Source organism: Cyanistes caeruleus, chromosome 1 (genome assembly GCF_971803275.1).
Source record: "Cyanistes caeruleus chromosome 1, bCyaCae1.hap1.1, whole genome shotgun sequence".
NCBI classification, from domain to species: domain Eukaryota; kingdom Metazoa; phylum Chordata; class Aves; order Passeriformes; family Paridae; genus Cyanistes; species Cyanistes caeruleus.
In genome coordinates, this window is record NC_141701.1 from 65,742,156 (window position 1) to 65,764,235 (window position 22,080).

General features: G+C 42.7%; 1 protein-coding gene across 4 annotated transcripts in view; it reads left to right on the top strand.

Moving 5' to 3' along the window:
- The window catches only part of EPB41L4B (erythrocyte membrane protein band 4.1 like 4B), a 167,753-nt gene that overhangs the window by 83,515 nt on the left and 62,158 nt on the right, over positions 1-22,080 (top strand). For all 4 annotated transcript variants that reach the window (XM_086896711.1, XM_086896717.1, XM_086896732.1 and 1 more), the window contains 2 exons: positions 11,760-11,941; positions 17,801-17,916. In XM_086896711.1, coding sequence (XP_086752837.1) covers positions 11,760-11,941; positions 17,801-17,916 — 298 coding nt within the window. The remainder of the gene's footprint in view (positions 1-11,759; positions 11,942-17,800; positions 17,917-22,080) is intronic.

A 22,080-nucleotide genomic window follows, 5' to 3' on the forward strand; every position in this document is an offset into this window, starting at 1 on the left:
TCAACACATTTTAAATGCGTTCTAAATATACACAGGGAAGTTCGTTTTTTTTTAAAAAATGCCTTGCTTAAAGGAGGTGACACCTTAATACAAATGAAGCATGTTCTCAGGGGTACCCACTGAACTGCATGTGCAAACTTTCTCCACCCTGTTCTGAAGTGTGTTTGTTGTCTGAAACCTTTGTACAAGTCCAGCATACACTTAGAAACTTCTGTAATCTGATTACAGGTGATAAACACTATCCTTGCATCACCTTGGGGGAGGGATGGAGGGGAAGACTGAGTACAGCGATAGGTATTGGAGAAATTACACTGATCTGAAGTCCAGCATGGAATTGTTTCTTCCCTGTGCTGGAGAATTAATTGATACAACTTGGCTGAGGGTATCTTTTGATCGTCTCTCTGCACATCTTCCTCCTGTGCTTAATAAGGCTGGAAACCAGGGCTTCCCTAGCAGGGCTCAGGCCTGGCTCTACACTCTATGTATTTGGATTTTCAGGGAGATTGCCTTTGCCTTGTAATAACTCTGATCCCATGTCCTCTCCCCCAGGAACTGCTGGGGGAATTGAAAAGCTGGTGGGACTGTAACCACCACATCTGTAACACCAGCTGAAATACATTGCTTTTCGGCCCCAGCCAGGCCCTGGCATGCAAACTAATGACTAATACTGAATACTGAAATATGATAGCTGAAATACAATACTGGAAGTGTTGTCACTTTGAATGTATTGTTTTAATGTGGGCTTTTTCTTCAAACTTTCATTTTCAGCTATTTTTCTCTAGTCAATGTGAGTCACAGGCAAAGTGAAAAAAGGGATCAGGTTTTATAATGCATTTCTAAAGCTGGCAGTCAGAGGTTTGCATACTTAAAGGAAAGAATTAAGTCCTTCTGAACCCCGTTACTATTGAACCCTTATGCAATCTGACCAAGAGGAGGATGCTTTCTTACAATGTGGATGGCAACAAAGCATATATTATGGTTTGGTGATGCAAAAATGTGATTTTCTATTCCTCTGGATAAGCGCTGCAGATGCCTCTTCAGCCTGCAAGAGAAAGTGTCGGAGTTTGCAAGTAATTTTGAAAATGGAACTTCAGATGCTAGCGTGGAATGAGCTGGGGAACATCAAAGGCAGCAGGGGAAAATGAAACCAAGTATATCACCTGCTTCTCAGGCATCAAAGCTGGTGAGATGGGGCTCTCTGAGAGAGAGGAGACAGTTCAGCCCTGCAATCATCGCTTTTCAGAGGAGGAATCTTTTCAGTCTGTGTATCAAGCAGACAGGTTGGTCTTCCTACCTCAAAGGAGAGAAGTTCTGATGCACATCTATCTAACCTGACCTGACTCCAGATCTCTGGAAAGACTGTTGGCAATGAGAGGTTTTCCTATTACTCTACAACAGAGAACCAAGGAAAACAGACTTGTAGGGGGAATGCTGTCATTGCAGCATTGCTAATGGCATCTAAAGAGACTGCTGGTGCCAGAGCTGCTACAGACCATCATTAATGGATATCAGTTAAGAAATGTATTTTTTTTTGATTGACCTCATGTGTGTGCTTTGAAGAAGGGGTACTGATCCACCAGGACCCTGACTTTTGTTAATACAGAAGTTTCATGTTTCATGTGTTACCTATGAAACCTTGAGAGCCATCTTGAACTAACACTCTGTACCCTGACCAAATTTTTACTGCATTGTGAGGATGGAGATTTTGAACTGTTTCAGAATAAATAGGTTTTTTCCTACATTACAGTCAAACTGCACAAGCTTGGAAAATCACAGTGCTCTTACGCTGCTCCCAAGTTTTAGTGTTGCAGAGCCTGCAGGAAAATCAGTCCTCCTTCCTCAGCAGGCATATAGAAGGATGCAGCTTTTGGAAAAAAAACAATCCTAGTCAAATCAGACCAGAAAAAACACATAGAGGTGGGCCACACTTTTCTGTCTACCTCCTGCAGTACATGGCAAAGGGCTGTGTGGTGATCATGAAGACATTGTTCGGCTTTCCTTGTTTTCCACCTACTGTTGTACCTTGAAGTGACTGACTAAAGAGTTTCCCTTCCTCAGTGTATGTGCTGTTGCTCTTGTTGCCATTCCATCACCGAAATAAACCCCAACAAACGAACAAAAAAAAAACCCAAAAAACCCAACAGATAATTCAGTTGTAGTTCTTCCATTGATAGCAATCATTTCCAGTAATGAAGATGCAGAGTAAATGCTGTTCTCGAGCGCTTACTAATGACTGTTTCATGACTGTACTTTAAAGCAAAATAGAGTACTTTTACAGAGGTGATTTCATGAGTGTTAGTCTGAATTTAATTGTAAAGTTCACGTGTCAGGCCTCCCTGTGCACTGTCCCCTGCAGATATGAGTATCTTGCTACAGAAATACAAGCATGTCTGTAATTGTCTTGCATATTGCTTTAAATTTACACATGTAACATGCTTTCAGTATTGAACAGAAAGAAGAGATTAAAAAAAAACCCAAAACAACCCTTTATCTTCCATCCAGTTTTTCTAAAGATGATTTTTCTCCCTTCAGTTAGAATATTGGCGGACTTGGCACAGAGAATGGTAGAGATAAGAAGTTCCACCAGCCTGACCCAATGTTACTTCATTGGTTTGTGTTTTCTTGAATAGCAGCTTTCGAATGACTGTGGGATACTCCTTTGAGTTTGACCTTATCTTCTCTGATACTCCTTTGACCTTATCTTCTCTGGTCTATTGCCTGTATCTCTTCAGAAGAAATCTAGTTTGTCACTAGAAGAAGCATTTATGATGACTGCCTTAATCATCACGCCCTCTCAGAACTGAGGAATATGCCAATTTAAAATTAAGATAAATGTTGAGCTGTGACTATGGGAACCAGTGGAAGTGCCCCTAGGGTTCTGTTTTCAAATTGCCACCACAATTATATTTCTACCATGAGTGTACTATCTTTGTAATGTGCTTGGTGGGTTTTTTTCTTTTCCATTTCTATCTTTTCTTCTTTCCTTTCCTCTTCCTTTTTCCTTCATAGAACCAATAGTATGACCTTTATCTTTAAAACCATCAAACAGCAAAATCTGCACCTCATCATACGATCGATGATGTTTTGGATTACACAAGAACAGATGTTTCATACAGGAATATCTTGGAAAACTTTTAGTTCCTGTCTTACCAATGTCTTACGTTGATGGATTAAAAAAATGCTATTTATTTTTTTTTTTTTTTTAACTGAGGCAATGAAAAACATCTACTTTCCAAGTCGCAACGAAAATGAAAGAATTAGCCATACCTAATTAGAGAAGTAGGAAGTACTGATCTAATGCAATTAAACTCCGGATAAGAAGCTAATTATAAGTTACTTTTTCCTCACTAAACCCATAACACTCTGTGCTGTCGTTATAACCACAGCAGCTTTACCTGCCATTACCAATTTCTGCAATTTTGTCTTCCTAGAGAAGTGGAAATACAAATCACTAATGAATCTCCAGAGCTCTCTGAATTGTGTAATTGCATGGTAACGAACTCAGTACCTAAACAGACGACAGGGCGGCTGTTTCTTTTCATCTCCAGGGGCCAAGGCCCTGAATATGAAGGCCTTTGCTGGCAAACAGCAGAGCCAGTGTCACGGTGCCTCCAAGACAAGTCTTTCTCATCAGTAGGAACACAGGAGTCAAACAGGAAGGAAGAGCTCAGGGAAAAAATGGGTCAGGCAAACAAAAAGCTCAAGTAGAGGGTTTAGGAGGAGCGGGGTTTTATAGTTACGTGCAAAAGAAAGGAACTAGAAAATGAAAAGCAATGGATTCTGCTAGAAACTCTGAGAATGGAGAAGAGGCATGAAAACAGCAAGGGAGCTTTGTGATTTCAGCATCTGTGTCTTCGGTACCTGCGGCTTTCTGAATCAGTAGCAAGGCTGATTTGAAGCAAACTTGAATGTAAAATTGGATGCTGCTTCGGTATCAAAATTCTGAGCCCAGGAGGCCTCTGTTTGTTATTATTCATTTTCAGTTTCAATGGTTGCATTTAATATGTGTGTCTCATTCTCAATTTCTGACTTTTAAAAAAACCCAAAAAACCAGTGAGAATGGTTTTAAAGGTAAAATTAACAATTTCCTGCGGTCAGTCAGATGAGTTGCCCAAGTATTGAAGTGAGAACCTGCCCGGAGATAGGGCAGAGGTTTCAAGTACGTAATTGAGAGGCCTTGCTGTGCTGAGTGCTTGATTTTGTACTACTTTTACCAGTTAATACTGTCTTTTAAAAATCTGTAAACTAAAAAGAAATCATTTGTGTAGCAATGTCACTTGTGTTCACACTGGACTTTAAAATTATCGCAAATTACTGAAAATTCACAAGACAGCATATTTTTTGTAAAGCATTAGCAAAATTCAGAATCAGAATAATTTAGAAGTATTAAAATTACACAGTTTGGTTAATATCTTTTAAAACAAGTTTTCTTCCCAAGGAATTTCAGCTTAGTAAGGATGGAGACAGAGAAGATTTTGTAAGATGGGAGCATATTGTTAAGGGAAGCCAAATCCAATGGATAGGCTTCAAGGCTAAAGGGATTACACTTTTCTAATCTGCTAGATGCAAGGCTGCTGTAGTTCCTGGCTTCACAGCCCAGGATGAGATGCTGAGCATTCATTCCAGAGATGGAAATGCTCACTGAGCACCCACTCAGCCAGCCTTGCCGAGGAGCAGAGGAGGTGAAGGGTGGCACCTTGAGCAGCACCGCACACACAAACAGCCTCTCACGAATGTGGGGCAGCACAGAGAGCTCCATCCTTGATGCACACACCACCACAGAAAATAGGACTGCAGTTGAGAAAATGCCCTGGACTGTGGTGATGGGAGCTTGACCAGCCAAGCTGACTGACCAGCAGCTTGCTTATATGGGGCTGGTCACTTTTCTCACTTTTCTCATGTGCATTCTAAATGAAATCCATCCTGCACATGAATTATCTCTTTCCTTTCTCTTGTCTTCTCGTGGTTACCCCTGCTTTTTCCTTGCATTGCTCCTAGTTTTGCTAAGTCCATACTCAAATGTCCCAAGGCTACCACGGTAGTTTGGACCTTACACAGTTACTGATACAGTTTCCTAGACAGTGCTGGCCTTGCAAGGTTGTTCTCGCCCAAGAGATTCTGATACTCCCCTGTCAGAGCTTTGGGGTGTTTGGCCAGGTATCCCTACCATAAGTACCTGTGAATTTCAGGAATCCTTCTGGGTAAGCTCTGTAGTATTCTGTGGCTGCTTCTGCCTTCATCTTTTATGTCCAGCAGCTTCTGTCACATCCTGTGATCTCTGGTGTTCTCTTAGCTAAGCCTCAGGCCTGTGCCTGCTTCTCTCTGCATCCTTTGGCAGCAATGCGATACTGAGCACAGTAGAGATGAGGCAGGGATGTGCTTAGCTCACAGGACCTGAGTTATTCAGTGGGTTAAGTGGTGGGAAAAGCTGCTCCATGGCTAGCAGTCTGAGATCAGCTGCAGGCTACCTCAGAGGCTGAAGTTCCTTGCTTGGTTTTGCTCCTGTTTTAACCTGAGCTAACTTGCCTGGATTAGCCAGCCCAAGTTGTTTTATTTCGAAAGGACAAGAATATATGGCCTCTGTCTGAAAGGGGAAGGCAGCAGACTTGAGGGAGGATCTTGTTGGTCTTAGAAAATTTTATGACTGCTTTTCAGAGTTTTCTCATCTACAAGGACATCTGGGACAATTAATTTTTTTGACAGGTGATTAAATATCATTAGCTATTGTTAGTGTTAATTAAAAGCATTTGTAAATGAAGAAAAGCACACTTAGTTCCCAGTGGGCATATTTTGCATGACAGTTTTGCAAGACAGTATTTTTTTAATGATCTTTATGCAGATAAGGTGAAATCTATAAGGACGATGTCTTTATCAAGTCAAGATTTGCTCCTTGGTATTTTATTAGAACATGCTTTGCTGCAGGCTTTTTTACTCTTCTTGTGGAGAATTCCAGATTAGTCTTGCTTCAAAACTTACTTCAGCATCTTGTATCCTACAGCAGGCTTCTGTCACCATTTATTAATATATTTTTCCCTATTATAATTTTCTCTTTAATATCAAGGTTGTCTGAGAGAAGGCTGCTGGCTGACTGCTGTGCTTTCTGAGGTGTCCCTAGGATTGGATGGGGACTGTGGATCATCCCTGGCAACAGGGAAAGAAGTCTGCAACACAGTTTTCCATGCCTTCCCTGAAGGAAAGAAATGGGCCAGCTGTGATGTCCTGGTGTCAGAGCACAGAGCAGAGCATGGAAGTGCAACCACTCTGTTAGCTTTAGTTACACTTCACACAACCCAGGAAGCCAGTTTTGGCCAGCAAAGAGGTCTTGGTTACATGGTGAAGGAAAAAAAAACAACATAAGTTTGGTTTTAGTGATCCCAGTTTTCCTTTACTTAGGAATACTCATTGTTTTTATATGTCCCAGTCCTTGGCTGCAGAATGAAAGTTTACCCTCTCTCTTGCTATTGCAGTCACCCTGCTGTGGTCTGTGTTCCCTTCTCATGTAATGCTGGGTCTTTTGCTTCAGTCCAATAGTCCTGCTCATTAAGTGATACTCACATGTACTGCCTTCTTATCCCCTCACTTTCTCTTCTTTCCTGTCCGCATGGACATTTGCAGAGAATGCAAAATTCCTTCTCTGTGCCACTTGCCATGCTTTAGCAAAACAAGTGGTATGTGAGATACTAAATATGATTAAAGGAAGTTTAGCTAAAACTTCATTATGGCTTATTTGTTGGGGTTTTTTTTAACTACTATTGAAGCATGGGCAGGGAATCAACCCAGTCTACCCTCCTTCCTCCCAAAAAAGGGGAATACTAAACCCAAAAATGAATGTTTGGCTTAGCATAGCTGTTAAGTCTCCCCCCCCCCGGCTGCCACATTGAAGTTTCACACGTTCTCATTACATACTCATTAATACACATACATGTTAACAGGCACTGCAACACTTCCCCTGGCTGCCATTTGGGTGCACACCTAAAGCCCATTTTGATGTTGGAGAAAGCATTGTAATGATACGAGGATGGGTGATACATCTCCCAGCACATTCAGTGTGCCAGCAGCGTGAATTTTTGCTGCCAAAACCTGTGCAAATCACCAGCAGGCTTGCTCCGAGCTGCAGATGGGGGAGGACTGAGAGCGGTTCTGAAGATGTTTGTGGAAAGCTTGAGGATTTTTAAATACTGGGAAATTGCATTGGTTTGGTGCAGGAGGAATGTTCAAAGCAAATAGAGGTGGGTGTGGTAATTGTTGAAGGTTACTTATGACAACCAGACCTAGAAGCCTGGGATTTTTTTAAACTACTGTTCAGCTATAGTAGGGGAGGTCTCAACTCTTAAGAGTCAACCATGAGGCATGATAGTTTGAGCCTGCTATTGCCCCTCCAGCCTCCCCACGGAGAGGAGAGAAGAAAGTGCCACCATTTGCACTCCAAGTGTAACTTCAGACAGGTGGAAGATGCCTAGAGGAAGAGTGGGGAAAGAGGAGCATGGGCAGGGTGCAGGAGTAAGCCTGTTCTAGGTCACAGGTGGAAGATGTTTCTGCTGGGAGGATGGCATGGAAAGGCAACTATGTTTTTTAAAAAACCCCTTGTCACTCACAGTTTACACCAAAATGGAAGTCCTTGCATACCGGGCCTGTCATGGGTGGGAGAAAAGTCCTGATCAGGTGTTATTGATCTTAGCACATCAGAAAGATAAGGGCACAGCTCAGGAGGAATGTTTGTACTGTTAGGTAGGAGTAATGTGTCACAACTGAGGTTGTAGGGCTGGAAACCTGGCCGGTTTAGGAAAGGATCTGATGTTCTTGAGGACCACAAGTTCAACATGAGTCAACAATCCCAGGCTGTATGGAAAAATGTCATGTTCCAGTGTATAAACAGGAGTAGATCCTGTAGGATGTGGGAAGCAGCCCTTCCTCTTTGAAATGTGTTTGCAAGGCCTCAGCTGCAATGGGGTGTCCAGTTCTTAGCACCACATGTTGGAAGCAAGCCGGGGTGGCTGGGTGGACAGGGATAGCAAGGTGTCTTAGAACTGTAGGGAATGTGTGACCTGTGAGGGGCAGCTGAGGAATTCAGAGCTCTTCAGATCCTTAGGGGAGATGTAAAGGGCCGTTTTCAAAAACACAGGCTTCTATAGCAAGAAGTAACCTTTTCACTGCGCCTGTGATGGATGGGAGATAAAGCAGTACTTAAATTGCAGTAAAGGAGACAGAATAAACAAGTGTAGATATGCTGAGACACTAAAATCAATTGCACAGGAGGGTCATGGAGTCTCTTCTAGTGAGGGAGGTTCAGTTCAGGTAACACAGGCCCACATACTTTGGTTTTGAAGCTTTCAAAAACTTTTCCCCATTTTCCTATGACCTCTTAACACTTGTGTGTGTGAATTGTACACTAGAGACATAGTTTGGTAAAGCAGTAGGTGACTGGAGCACATGAAATCTAAGAATGTCAGCTGAAAATAGCTTTTAGGGTAAAGGGTAAGGAGTGTAAAACTGAGACAGAGGACTAATAATGTAAAATGAAATGTTGTAAAATAGAAAATTATAAAATAGAAATTAGTAGATATGTGTTATTTGCCTTGTTCCTCAGTGTGCTGCTTTTTTGGTCAGAAAAAACTAATTAAAGTGAATTTGAGGCTAAAGGCAGTACTAACCTTCTTGTGGACACTGAGTTGCATTTTTGAAGGTTCAGCCTCCAGAAACTGAATACTCAGGAGTGCTTTTTCCTGAGTGAGGGACAAAGAAGAAATGTTTGCTTCCTTTGTACACTTGCCTGTAGGGCCCTACCTCATTTTCCTTGAAGGATAGGAGCTCTCTGTATAGGGAACAGCTGGAGCTTGTTGAGAAAGCCACACAGGTAAATAACAGCAGAGAAAGGAAACCTGCAGGACAGCCAGTTGATGTTTAAAAAGTAAACCAACGGTGTGACATTGGCATACCAGGAGAAAGGATAAAAACTACTGCCTGTCCACATAATGCACATAGTCTGAGAGCATTACTTGATAATCAGGGATCAAGTATAAATTCCTGGAGGTCAGGAGTATGAATACTTTATAGTCAAAAAGTTGGTTCACTGAAAGTAGAGATTTATTTACATCAATAGATTGAGAAGGATACATGGGCATGTTTTCTGTTCAGGTAAGCCAGATAGAAGCAAGCAATAGAAAGCAAAGTTAGCAACAAAAGGATGCATTGAATGGAAAAGTGTCAAGTTTCTGTATAAAAGACAGTGGAAGAAAAGAAAAGTGAGAAACGTGATATAATGATGCCAGCTTGTGGAAACTACAGTAAGATATCTAATATGCCCCTAAAATATATATGAGAGAGTACACAGAAAAGGGATTTGCACTACTTACAATGTTTTTATTTGGTACTGTCACCTTTTTTAGTTGGCAGGCTCTGGGGCTGCTGCAAGGCCTATTGTTTCTAATTGTTCAGTAACTCCTTGGTAGTGAGGTTATCTACAAATGCCCAACCTCATATGCATCTGAAGTGCAAGAGTTGGCTGACCCTGAGATGAGTTTGCCTCGACATCTGTCAGCTGCTGTCAGCCCTAGAACAGTGCAGATGACCACACGCTTTTACATGGGCCGGCAGATGTAAGGTGGGATTTCACATCGGAGCTCGCTGCTTGGGTAGTGACACCCTGTCTGGAGCTTTGTGACCTGCTGTCCTCAAGGATTTCAGTGCATAGCTGAACATCAGCTTTGCTGGGCTTTTACTTCTTTGATGTAATGGTCTCCTGACATTTGACATTTACATGTTATTCTCCTCTCTGGACAGTCAAGAAATACATCTAGAGAATTTGGTGTACATTAGCCCTCAGGCCAGAGGTTAATTCAGTTGGCTCGTTCAGTTGCTCAGCTCCTTCTCATTTCAGCAAGGAAGATACCTTAGGCCCATAGCAGTACGAGGAGTCAGTGTAAGGATTTGGTGTGATTCATTTTGAAAAGACCAATTGAAAATCTACTAAACCGGCCTGCTGGTGGGTAAAATGAAACTCCCAACACACAGGGCTTTGTGTCTTGAAAAAAATTGAATCAGATGAAACAAACAAACAAACAAAAAAAAGATATGCTGAGGCTCCAGCCCCAAATTTACCTTATTTCCCAGCAGGGTTTTAAACATGTGAACAAAACCACCTATCTTCTCAGTAAAAAAATGTCATGCCAACCCTAGGCCCTTGAAGGGAAAGTGCAGGAGAGCTGCTACAATTAGTGTGCAATCTCATTAGCCTGTACCATTTTCCCCCTGTAGGCACTTGCTTGATTTGATTATAGAAGTAAAGATTTAGTGCAGTTTGAAAAGACAGACTGGTCCTGGATTATCTGAGCTCATGAAAGCTGTCCCCTGTGCATCAGACACCTATTTGTATGGTTTCCTTAAGGCAAAAAAGGCATCAGAAGTGGCTTTATTGGCGGTGGTTGCTTCATGCTGGGAACCTGCCAAGATTAATACACGCATCATTCCCCTCCCCGCCTCCTGCTTTCAAAAAGTAACCAACATAAAAGTATTTTTCAATTAGTACCCAGTCAGAAACCTCATGTTGTCTGAAGTTGTTACTAAGAAGACAGTGGTTATTAATGATGTACCAAGCTGCGTGTTTCAGTATAACTTTGGAAATGATGCAGATGTGTTTATTTGGTTAATTTTGCTTTGAATCACTAAGTAATCTGCAGAGAACATGTGTAGCAAGTATCTTAGGTATAATTTATTTATTGTTCCTTTAATTATTCGGTTTGTCTTCATTCATGTTGTCAGGTTTCCGGCTGCTGTTATTAATAAAAGCAAACTGAAAACCCATACAGCTGAAGATATAATTTCTTTAGCATATTTCAAATAGGCAGGGGATTCATCTTTTGTTGAAATGAATTGATATACTGCAACTACTGTCTAATGCATTACTACAGAATAAGTTAAAACCTTATAAAAATTTTAAGCTCTCCTCTGAGGAAAGCACATTCAAGTCATTTGCAATATCTTTGTAGAATTATCTCAATCTTTTTTGGTTGCTGCAATTGAGAGAAAATATCACTTCTAGAAATTCAGCGTAATTTCAAGCAATAAACTGAAACAGCATCAGTTAAAGCTAATGAAGAAAAGCAGCAGTGTCATTTGTCACCTCTCAGTTAGAGATGGTGAATTAAAATGTCAGTGTGTCCCCGTTTGCCAGCTATTGTAGACTGACGATAGTTAATCTCCTAAGTAAATACATGCAAAAAACCCCCACCAAAACCCAAACTACTTATTCCAGCACAGGTGCCATTCCTTTTTGACCAAGTGCTGTTTTGTATGTTGGAATCTGTAAAATGTTTTATTTCTCAATTTTTTCCCTAAGTCAGAATTTTTTTATACAGTTATTTTAGTGACATGCATTTAGAGACATGTACATTCTCAGGAATGTAGTGTTACTCTGAGACCGTTCCTTGGTCTGCTCTTCAGACAATTTTATTTTAAAGGAGTTGTTTTCTGCTTCATGACTTTCCTATCCCAGGACAGATTCTAGCAGAGACTGTGTAGTGTGTAAAATCAAAAATAGTTCTGATCTTAAAGTCATACCAACAAGCAGAGGCATCCTTTTTCCTCGTATGATAAATCTTGTGGAGATAGAAAACTGTAAAGATTTGGGATATAACTCATTAAAATTTGTATTTACGAAAGAGCTGTGCATTTTTTCCCAAGAAAGTTTTCACTCTGTCTCTCCAAAAGTACAATTGGTGCTACTGTTTACTGCTCTAATTTGAACTGAATTTATTTTGTAGCTATCCGTTGAACAACAGCGATCTGCACCCGTTCAACATTGAGGAGAATGGTGGAACTCCATACACCACAAAAATGGCTGCAAGGCACCACCACCACCATCGGCATCACCACCACCACGCCAATTATGGTGCCCTTGCTCCCGAAAGCAAGGACATTGTTTCTGCTGTTCCAAACCCAACCAGTAAGTCCACAGCAGTGATGGTTATTTCAGTGATTCTGGTGCTTTCAGGGGAAGGGAAGGGAAGGGAAGGGAAGGGAAGGGAAGGGAAGGGAAGGGAAGGGAAGGGAAGGGAAGGGAAGGGAAGGGAAGGGAAGGGAAGGGAAGGGAAGGGAAGGGAAGGGAAGGGAAGGGAAGGGAAGGGAAGGGAAGGGAAGGGAAGGGAAGGGAAGGGAAGGGAAGGGAAGGGAAGGGAAGGGAAGGGAAGGGAAGGGAAGGGAAGGGAAGGGAAGGGAAGGGAAGGGAAGGGAAGGGAAGGGAAGGGAGTATTTTGGTTCTCCTCCTTGAAGAATGTGCTTCCTGTTATTATTTGCTAGCTTTGTAGCATGTGCAAATGAGACAAGATTTGCAATTTCCTTGGTTTGCTACAGGGTTGTGGGATTTGGTGTTAGGTGGGTGTTCCATAGCTGAACAAATAGCCCATTAGTCACAGATACTGTCTCTCTAACCACTTGGCACAGGCTCCTTTTTTGTTGTTACTGTGTGTTTGTATAGTTTCACAAACCTACCCTCTTCAGCTATTGTCTTTTGCTGATCTGTCCAGCTGGCCCTAAGCCCTCATTGTTTGGATCTTGTTTTCATGTCTGGGCACAGGCAGCAGAAATTTTGGAGCACTGGACATACAGCATCTTGCTCTTAGTTTGGGTAATTGGAACAATTTCAAGCTTTAGCTAGCAAGACTGGAATATTCTTCCTTCCTTAGTGGAGAAATTTTTGGCTTGTAGAAAGCAACGAGGAGAGAAGCCTTTCCATTCCTGATGTAGTCTTGGGGAGTTTGGGTGTAAGTCTCTGATGCTGAACGTGACAGGCATTTTTAAATATATGGAAGTATAGAGCTTGGCCAAATATTTTTAGGTTTACACAGGAACTGGAAGAGAAACATCCCTGTCATTGAGCAGTCCTACTTCCTGCTCTCCAGATTCACAATCTCTGCACTCTGCAGCGTGTCAGATGCTGAAGCTGTGTAAGAATGTCAGATGATGGGCAAAACAAGATATGATCTATTATATTCCATGTCTCTAGGAAACTATGAGTTCTTCCATTGCCCAGATTTTGCCTTCGTAACAGCAAATGACCCTGAGATAGCTAGTCATTATGGAATCTTTCACCCTGGTCAGTTAATCTGACAATTTTCAAATTCCTGAAACCAGGACCTTGGACTGTACTGGGTGACCCTGACTGTAAGCTGTCCCACCTCAGCAGTATTGCACAGGCATCTACTTGGACAAGCACATTAATATCAGAAACATTAATATCAGAAACATTTTCTTTCATTTTCTTTACCCAGGGTAGAGAATTTGGCAGTTTTTAGGAGAGAAGCTAAAGAAATAAAATGGAAGGCATTGTAGACATTTAAGGAAGAAATCCTGAGCAGTAATACGACTTGCTTGCTGGGGCTTTCAATAAAGCTACTCCCTCAGGAGCAACCTCCAGAAGATGTGCTGCTTTCCACTGACTGTACACTGCACTCCAGTGTTCCTTCATGCTGGGAAGCACACGGGGCTGGCATGGAGCATGGCCAGCCCCTGCCTGGCACAGCCATGGAGGCTCAGAGCAGGCTGCTGGGTGCTCCTGTGCCACTGACAGGTATTTGCATCTCAGTCCTGCTCTGCAGCCACCATCACCATCCAGGAGGGGAGTGCAGACTGTCCTGGTGTGGGACTGCTGGGTGGCTCCCCTGGCCCTGCACCTGCTGGGCCGCTGTGTCACGGGGCTGCCCTGGCTGCGGGGCTGGGCCCAGGTGCTGGGGGATGCTGGCAAGGCTGTGCTGGAAAACCTCTCCCAGCTGGCAGCCTGGCACACTGGGAGGCAGTGACCTTTCTGGGGGGTGTGCCAGCCCATATTTTCCTTTCCCAAATTAGAGCTGAAGCATGCCAGGAAATTCATTCAGAGCCAGCTATGCTGCTGCTGAGTGTCCCAGCCCAGAGGGCACTGCTGGCCCTGCCTGCCCCGACCATCTCCTCGGGGCTCTCCCCATCCAGCCCACAGCTCCATGTCAGACTCCTGGCACCCCAGCTTCAGCCCCAGCACTGCTGCTGGTGGTCTCCAGCTCCCCACAGCCCTGACATGGGCCCACCTGCAGAAGGAGGTAATTAAGCAGCAAAAACCACAGAGCACAGCGTGTTTATTCCAGCAGTCTGTCTCCTCTCAGGTCACAGAGCCTTCCTGCTTCTCCTTATTGCAGAAATAACCTTAGAAAAAGTCTCAAAGAGTGCAAGGGCAAACATCAGGAGCAGTTCTCTTTGTGCCCAGTGAGTGTTGCCTGTGAGAGGAAACTGGAGCCCAGGAGGCTCCATGTCCTCCCCCAGACATGGGGAGAGTGAACCCTCTCCCCCAAACCTGGCCCTGGTGGTGGAGAACAGCCCCCCTGGCCTGTCTGGCAGCTGCCATGGTCTGAAAGGAACTTCAGAAGCCAGAGTGTGTGGCACCTGCTGCTGGAGACAGATTTACCTTTCTCTACACTTTGTCTGCTGAAGACTGGTCCACAGTAACTATTTGGTGCAGAAGAAGAGAATCAATGCTGGTTCCTGCCCAATGCCAGTAGCACCAAATGCCAATTCCCAGATTCTCTAAGGGAGTGTAAAGGGATGGGACACCTCCAAGGGGAGGCTGGAGTGCAGCTGGGCTGGCTGCTCCCAGCTGAGCTATTTGGACAGCTGTGCATGCAGTGTGCTGGGTGTCTTAATGCTCCCACGCTGCCCCACTGCAACCCATTGTTGATCCTCTGTGACACCTGTGCATCTGGCTGAAGATGCAAAGCTGATTTTCCTTGAGAAAATAGATCTATATATATATATAATATATCTGGCATGTTTATGCTGTGAGAGCAGTGGCAGTCTGGGTAGGAGCACTTCCCTTAAAAAAGAATCAGGCTTAACTCATTTGCAGCTTGGGGTTGACAGGTCTAAGTGCCTTTTCAAGGTTGGTGCTCAGGGGACTAGGGTTGGTTTGTTTTTAATGGTTTCATTAAAATGCTGCTCAGGCTATTTCAGCTGAGAAAACTGTTGTAGAGAGCCTGTGGGGAAGGTTCACAGTGCATGTACTGTAATGGTTAGGAACATGCTGGCCATTGTCCATTTACTGGGGACATGGCACAGTGTGTGGGACAAGAAAAGCCAGGCAGAGAGGAAACACTATCAGCAGTGTGCCTCAGGAACGTGAGGACATGGGGGAGTGATGTCTGGCTCCAGGCTCTGTGTAAAGGCCAGTGCCAGCAAAGTGTTTCTAGGAAGTAAGTGGTCACTAAACTGGGGACGCTCTCAGGAAAGAGGGTGCTTGTGACCAAAATATCTCAAGTGGAAGTGCCTGAAGAGCAAAAAGGTCTCATGGAGCAAATATGTTATCCTAACAGAAACTTCCCCATAAGGCTGACAGAGGTGACACCAGCACTTCACCTACCTTGTGCTTTTCCATGGGACCACAGGTGTTTTGTGACTTGTTCCAGTTGCTATGGACTGGACTCATCACTGGGCTCTGAGATGGTTTTGAATTCATCTAAAGTGGAATATGGAGTGACCCACTGATATGTACCCACCATCAGGCTGAAAGAGGGAGAAAGCATCTGCCTTTCTTCCACTTACATCTATTCTGAGAAATGCCAAAATTCCAGTGCAATTAGCAGGACGTGCAGGAGAGAGGGAAACAACATGTGCCCAGCCAGGGTTCCTTTAAATACTTGTGCATGTTTCCCAGCAAACACACAGCACAGGACTTTGTTACAGAAACAAGCTGAAGACAAACCTGGGCCAGACCTGTCTGATTTTTCACATTCCAAGTAATTTGTCTACTTCAATTACTGAAGGAAGTGAAATCCAGTGAAACAAATCTGACGTGTGTGTTTATGAAGGCAGCTCGGCAGAAGATGTTGTTTTCCTGCATTCAGCCTGATTCTTGTACTCGCGATGCTTCTCTTCACCACACAGCTAATGTACGCGGATCACATCTTGGGGTGCAGCACATCTCCCCCCAGCGTATCCCAGAACCCCAGTCCCACTCCATGCAACAGCAGTTGGCCTTACAGGGAAGAGAGGGTGAGCCCCTTGCTGAGCCTAATTGGCACGGCAAGGTCATGCATGGATTACCAGGTGCACATGAGCAGACTCACCGGCGGCAGCTGGGGCTACCACCGCGAGCAGATGCCAACACACATGCAGTGCAGCTCACAGGATTTTTCTGACAGAAGATGAGGAACGAGAAGAGGGGACCCAGGCTGCCTCTTGAACTCTGGGCTGAGCTTGCAGGTTATCACTTCAAAAAAAGGCATCCTTTATTCCTGAGCAGCTCACTACAAAAGACCTTGCATAACCCTGAGCAGAGAATGGTTTAGCACAGAATGAGTTTCAGGCTGCAAACAGCGCTTTGAAAAACCACGATGCTGCCAAATCCTTTCTTGGAATGAAAGCCTGGGTTTGCCAAGACTTAATGCTGACTCAGGAAATTTATGCCTTTTGTAGGAATTCAATTTTTTTTGCCTTTTCTTTTGTTTGTTTTTGAGGTTGAGTTAAAAGGATAAGCTGGCCTGCTTGTCTTCTAGAGCTCTCCCTTTAAACAAGTGAGAAAAAAACCCTAGTTTAAAAATCAGTTTTAAATAATAGCAAACTTGAATAATTTAAATAAGGCCCTTTCCCCCCCACCTTTATTTTCTTTCTTGGGAGGAAAGTAGACTGACTGTGGTTCTTAAAAAAAACCTCCCCATCATCATGTCTGATTTTATGGCTGTGGTAATTTATTCCCAAGGTATCAGGCAGTTTCACAGTCTCATACTTACAGAAGCAGCTGTGATGTGGGAAATGCTGAATTCTGGCAACACTAACTTCTGATGAAGGACCACCAAGAGGAGGTCAATGCTGATATTGTAACCCTTTTAGGACATTATTACCTCAGGGTCTGATAATGTTTCACTAATGCCAAAACCAGCTTTTTGCTTATATCCCAATAAGCTGGTTTTAGCAATTTTTCTCTAGTCAGCAAAGCCCTTAATGTATATTTAAACAGCTGTAGAATTAGATCTTGAGTGAGTAATATTTAATATTCTTAGGACAGCTTAAGAACCTGATCCAAAACAAACTGCAGTCAGTGCAAGGTTTTTATTGATTTCAGTAGGCTTTGAATCAGACTGCACAGAACTGGATTGTTCCCAACTGTTATCTAGAATCCATGGCAAAAAGAAATATGGGAGGACCCAGAGATCTGTTAAATCATCACATGATGAAGTTTATTTTTCTCAGAGTACTTGCAAATATGTATATATATGCCACACCATCCCCAAGATGATGACAGAGACCTTTCAGGGCTGTCTGAAAAAGTATTTTTCCTTGTCTTTCTGTGTTGGTGGCTTGCTCAAAATCTCTGTTGACAAAGCACAGCAAATTCCTGACAACAGTCTTAAAGAGGCTGGCATATAAATAAAGATGTCTGAGAGAAGCCAAAAGCTATACTCTGATCTCTTCACACATCACATGTTTTTAGAGTGGCACCTTGGCTGCATAAATAATCCCTCTGGTGTCAACCAAGTTTTAGAATGTAGAGGGGGTAGAGGCAGCAGGGAGGTAAGGAGAGAAATATCTAGCCCAAATCTGGCAAAAGCTCTGCTGAAATGAAAGGATGGGTGAGAAGGAGGAGGGGGAGGAATTGTTTGCTAAATAGAAAAAAGCAAGATGACCCAACAGGCATAATTATGAAACATTTTAGAGGGTCTTACAGAGAAGGTGCTTTGCCGACCGCTGTCTCTTCAAACGCAGTTGAGTGTCTTGCTCTGCAGTTCTTCTGTAGCCTCCCTTCAGACTGTGTTTTTTTCTTTCTTTCTTTTGGGCATCCTTTTAGAACTGAGCTCAGGACTTCCCCTTCTTTATGATGAAACTTCTCATCTGAAGAAAATAGAAACGGAGAGTGTGAAGGTAGTTGGACCATGGCCAGCCCTGCACGTCAGCATGAACAAGGTATAGCATGTACATACGTACTTTTACATGTATGTGCCAGAGCACCTTTGTCACTTCATATTCGAAAGCTGCTGCTTTTTCACCTCCAATTCAAATCAACATTCATCTTCAACTGGCTTGCTTTTAATCACCTCTCACCATCTTCTTATGGGACTGGGATTTGGTTTTTAGATTTAGCATTTCAATCAGCTTTGCCTTTTAAAATTTCAGAAGCTGCTGCAACAATGTTATGATATAGTTTTAGTTTAGTTGTGAAGAGTTAGTCATCTAGGCAGCCCAGAGCTGTAAAAAAATAACAACACTTTAAGTGATAAAAAAAAAATCTTGTTTTTCTACATGAGGAGTCCGTGTTATGCCATAAACTCTCCCTGGCATCTGATGTTAGTGGGTGTTTTATGAGACAGTTTTTGCAGGGGTGGCCAAACAGCCATGTCCTGCTGTTTCTGCCAGAGATCAGCAAGACTGTGTCTCTTTGTACCCATGTGAGGCTAAATCCACTGTGCCTGAGCTGTGGGATTCCTTGATCAGGAATATCTGATTTGCAACCACACAGGTCCTGTGAGCTGGACCCTGTGAAGTCAATGAAAGCATTGCCACTGTCTTCAAAAGAGATGAATCTGGGCCCCCAGAGATTCTTTTGTACAGACCTGTTAAAAGAAAAGTGGCGTTTTGAGAGTTTTTTGTCAGCTCAAGGAAGAACTCGACTAAATTACTTTACCTTGGTTTTACAAACAGCCTTTTGTTATTGACATTCCTTCAGAAAGTGTTAGGGAGATACAAAATCCAAGGGGACGTGACCAAGTGTACCAAAAATACAAGCATGAAGGGACTGTGTATCTATGCAGCAGAGTCTTTCTCTTCTCTGGATGAGAGATTCCAGGAGATGGAAGTCCAGGCTGAAAATCAGTGAGCCAAGTGTTTCTAATGAGAAAATTAAATACTGGATTTTTTTTTTTCAACATTACACTTAATTGAATTTATTCCATTATGCAGTGGATTTACTATCATTAAGAATTCCTTGAACCATGTTCAGTGTTTGTCATAGGATTGTGGTGTAGTTCAGATATGGACTGCAGTCCTTATGCCTTATTAATGTAGTCATGATTTTTGGAGATTTCTCAATGAACAGAGGAAGGTGGAATATTTTAGACTTTCTCCCAGATCTATTTGGTTTTCACCTGTGAGGAGTTCTAATTTTGTCTAGCTCAAGTGGGAATTAAAAAATAAAGCATAAAGTCAACAAACTGGGCTGAAATGCAAAAGTCGCCTTTTATTCCTAAGTACATTTCTCAAGTTCATCTTCTAGAAATATTCTCAACTGGTAATAAGTACAGCTTTTTATAGGCAAAGGTTTTTAAGCACTGACATAGTTTACCAAAGGAAAATTCTTCATCTCAGACTCATCCAATGAATAACCATGTCTTGTGAGAGGACTTGTGTAGTTCAGATGTGATTACTGATACTCTATCTGAGCCCCAGCACAGAGCATTCTCTCAGGTGCAATGTCCAAAACATGCTTTAAAGGACTGTCCTACACTATTGAGCTCACTGAGAGCTGAGTTTTTTGACATTTAAAGGGCCAAAGTGAAGGACTCCCCCCACATTGACCACAGTGCACAACTGGGTAAACCAATCTGACCTATGTTGCACAAAAGATTCAGAGATGTGATCTTAATGGTACCCCTGTGGTTTCAAAATGAGTTGATCTGTCTTCTTTCTTAAGCTGAAAGCTTAGAACACTTTGATCCTATATCCCATCATAATGTGCAAGTAATTAAAATATTGTACCTGCAACTTCTGCCTGATCTCTGATCCTCTCGCTCGTTCATATTCACTGCAAGTCTGTGGCGGGAGGACTCAGCTCTTCTATAATTAAAGGTTTTCATGGCTTGTCCTGACGGCTCTAGAATCTTGTCTACAGTCAGATGGATTATTTATTTAAGGACTAATTAGTAGAACCCAGTATCATAACAAGTCAGAGCTTCACAATAAATGCAGCTGCACAGCAAATGCAGCCTGTGTCTGCTGTGATGAGTCTGCCATCAGTCAAAGTTTAGCTGATGAAAAAGTCCTGTAATGAGCATCAAGAGCTGCTAAATGCTTCTGTTTCTGGCAGAAGCTCAGCAAAAGGCAAGGCTAGAGACATAGGCTGTCTAATGAAAACCCTCCCCTGGCAGTCATTAAGGGTTTGGGTTTAAGAACTGGGCAGCATTCCCATGAACAGCAGCTACCATGTGAATGCAAAAGAGGCCAGCCCCTCAAAATTTATTAAAATTACTGTTTTTTGCAATCTGAAAATTGTACATACTCTTGAAACTGGCCCAGTCACCACTGGAAAGCATTTCAGTGATCCAGCCCTTACATTACAGGCTATGGGTTGTGACCAACAAATAATTCTGAAGTTATTTTGGCCTTTTGCTTGTGGTTTCTACTTCAAGCACCATTGTCTGACCTAGATCCTGGTGAAATGTGTATGCAGAGCTCACAAAGCTAAAACAAACAAACCACAGGTCCCTGAGCTCTGAGCAGAGCCTGGGATTGCCTCAGCAGATGACTTCTCAAGTGAAAGAGAGGAACATGCTGCAAGTATTGGGCTAACCCTGGGCTGAAATGCCATAGAGCACTGCCCAGCAGAAAGGCAACAAGGCAGGTTCGACCAGATTGAACAATCTCAATGTGTGACAAGAATTTTTAACTGAGAGTGGGGCCATTAAAGTTCCTTTGGTTATGGTAGTTAACTAGCTACTCAGTTCAGCAGCAAACAGACTTTAATGAGTGTTCAGTGTGTCTAGTTTCTGGCAAAAAAATGTGTTAACTCCTCTCATGCACTGGTCCATTGATTTCTGGTCTACTAAGTGCTTTTTATGGCCTACTTTTGCATCCTCCAAAATATTATGCTTAAATAAAACCAGTGAAGATGTTACAAAGCTGTTTCATTTACTTTATTTCTGATTAAAAAAAAAACAAAAAACAACCATTTCCACATCTGTTGTGGAGTCCCAGTTTTCACTCTCTCTTCCTGTTGCTAATTGTTATTTTTTTCAAGCAAAGAGCTTTCAGGCTAGAATTTGTCAGGCTTAATAATCGACCCATAGGAGAATTAGCAAGAAATTGGGTAAATTAGATTCTGCAGTTAATTAATTTGATTGTCTGCTACAGCAAACTTCGTCTCATGGGAATGATGAATGGATGTGTCCAACCTCCTTTCCAGTGCTGTTTGGTATGGTGTACATGTCTGTCCACCTACTGAATGATGAAAGTCTGTTTCAACTTGTGTTTCATGCCCTTTGGTGCTAGCAGACTCCTTAATCTCCAAGACAGAAAATCCTAAGTGTTGTAGCTATGAATGTATTTGTGATTTTCTTCTTGGAAGCCTTTCATTACAAAAATGTGTTCTCCCATCCCTCATTGCTCTGTGTGTGTGTGTGTGTGTGTGTGTGTGTGTGTGTCTCTAATATAAAGCCAAGAATGTATTGTTAGCATTTCTGAAATCTTGGGAGTCTAGTAATTGTTAGCCCAGCTGTAATTATTGCATAAAAAGAAAGAATAATAATACATTTCAAATTGTTTCTACCTCTTTTCCTGGTGTTATGCTCATCCTTTCCCTACACCTGTGGGTTCTAAGGTTGGCCATTTCATTCTGGTGAGGTCAGAGGGGAAATTATGATGGTTGTAGAATCATGGAATCATTTTGGTTGGAAAAGACCTTTTGAACCATCATGTCCAACTGCTGAGCCAGCAATGCCAAGTCCAGCACTAAACCATGTCCCTCAGTGCCACATTTACACATCTTTTAAATACCTCCAGGGATGGCGACTCAACCTCTTCCCTGGCAAGCCTGTTCCAATGTTCTATCCAGCCATACTCATGTTTTCTTCTTTCCCCTCACTCTACAATATCCTTTGGGTCCTTTTTGTTTTCAAATAAGCCTTTACATCTTTCTCTCTCGTCATTCATCTGCATCTTTGCATTGCACCCCAATTTACTGTATGTGGTGGCTTTTACATATATATGCCATATATTATGTTTTCACTCTCTTTATTGCCCCTAAACCAAATTTTGTCCAAGTTCAGGTCTGCAGTTTAGCCAGCCATTGGTGAGTTGTTTATAGCCATGGGTCCCCAGTGCCAGACTGTGCCCTTTGTGCTATCGCTCCATATCAGC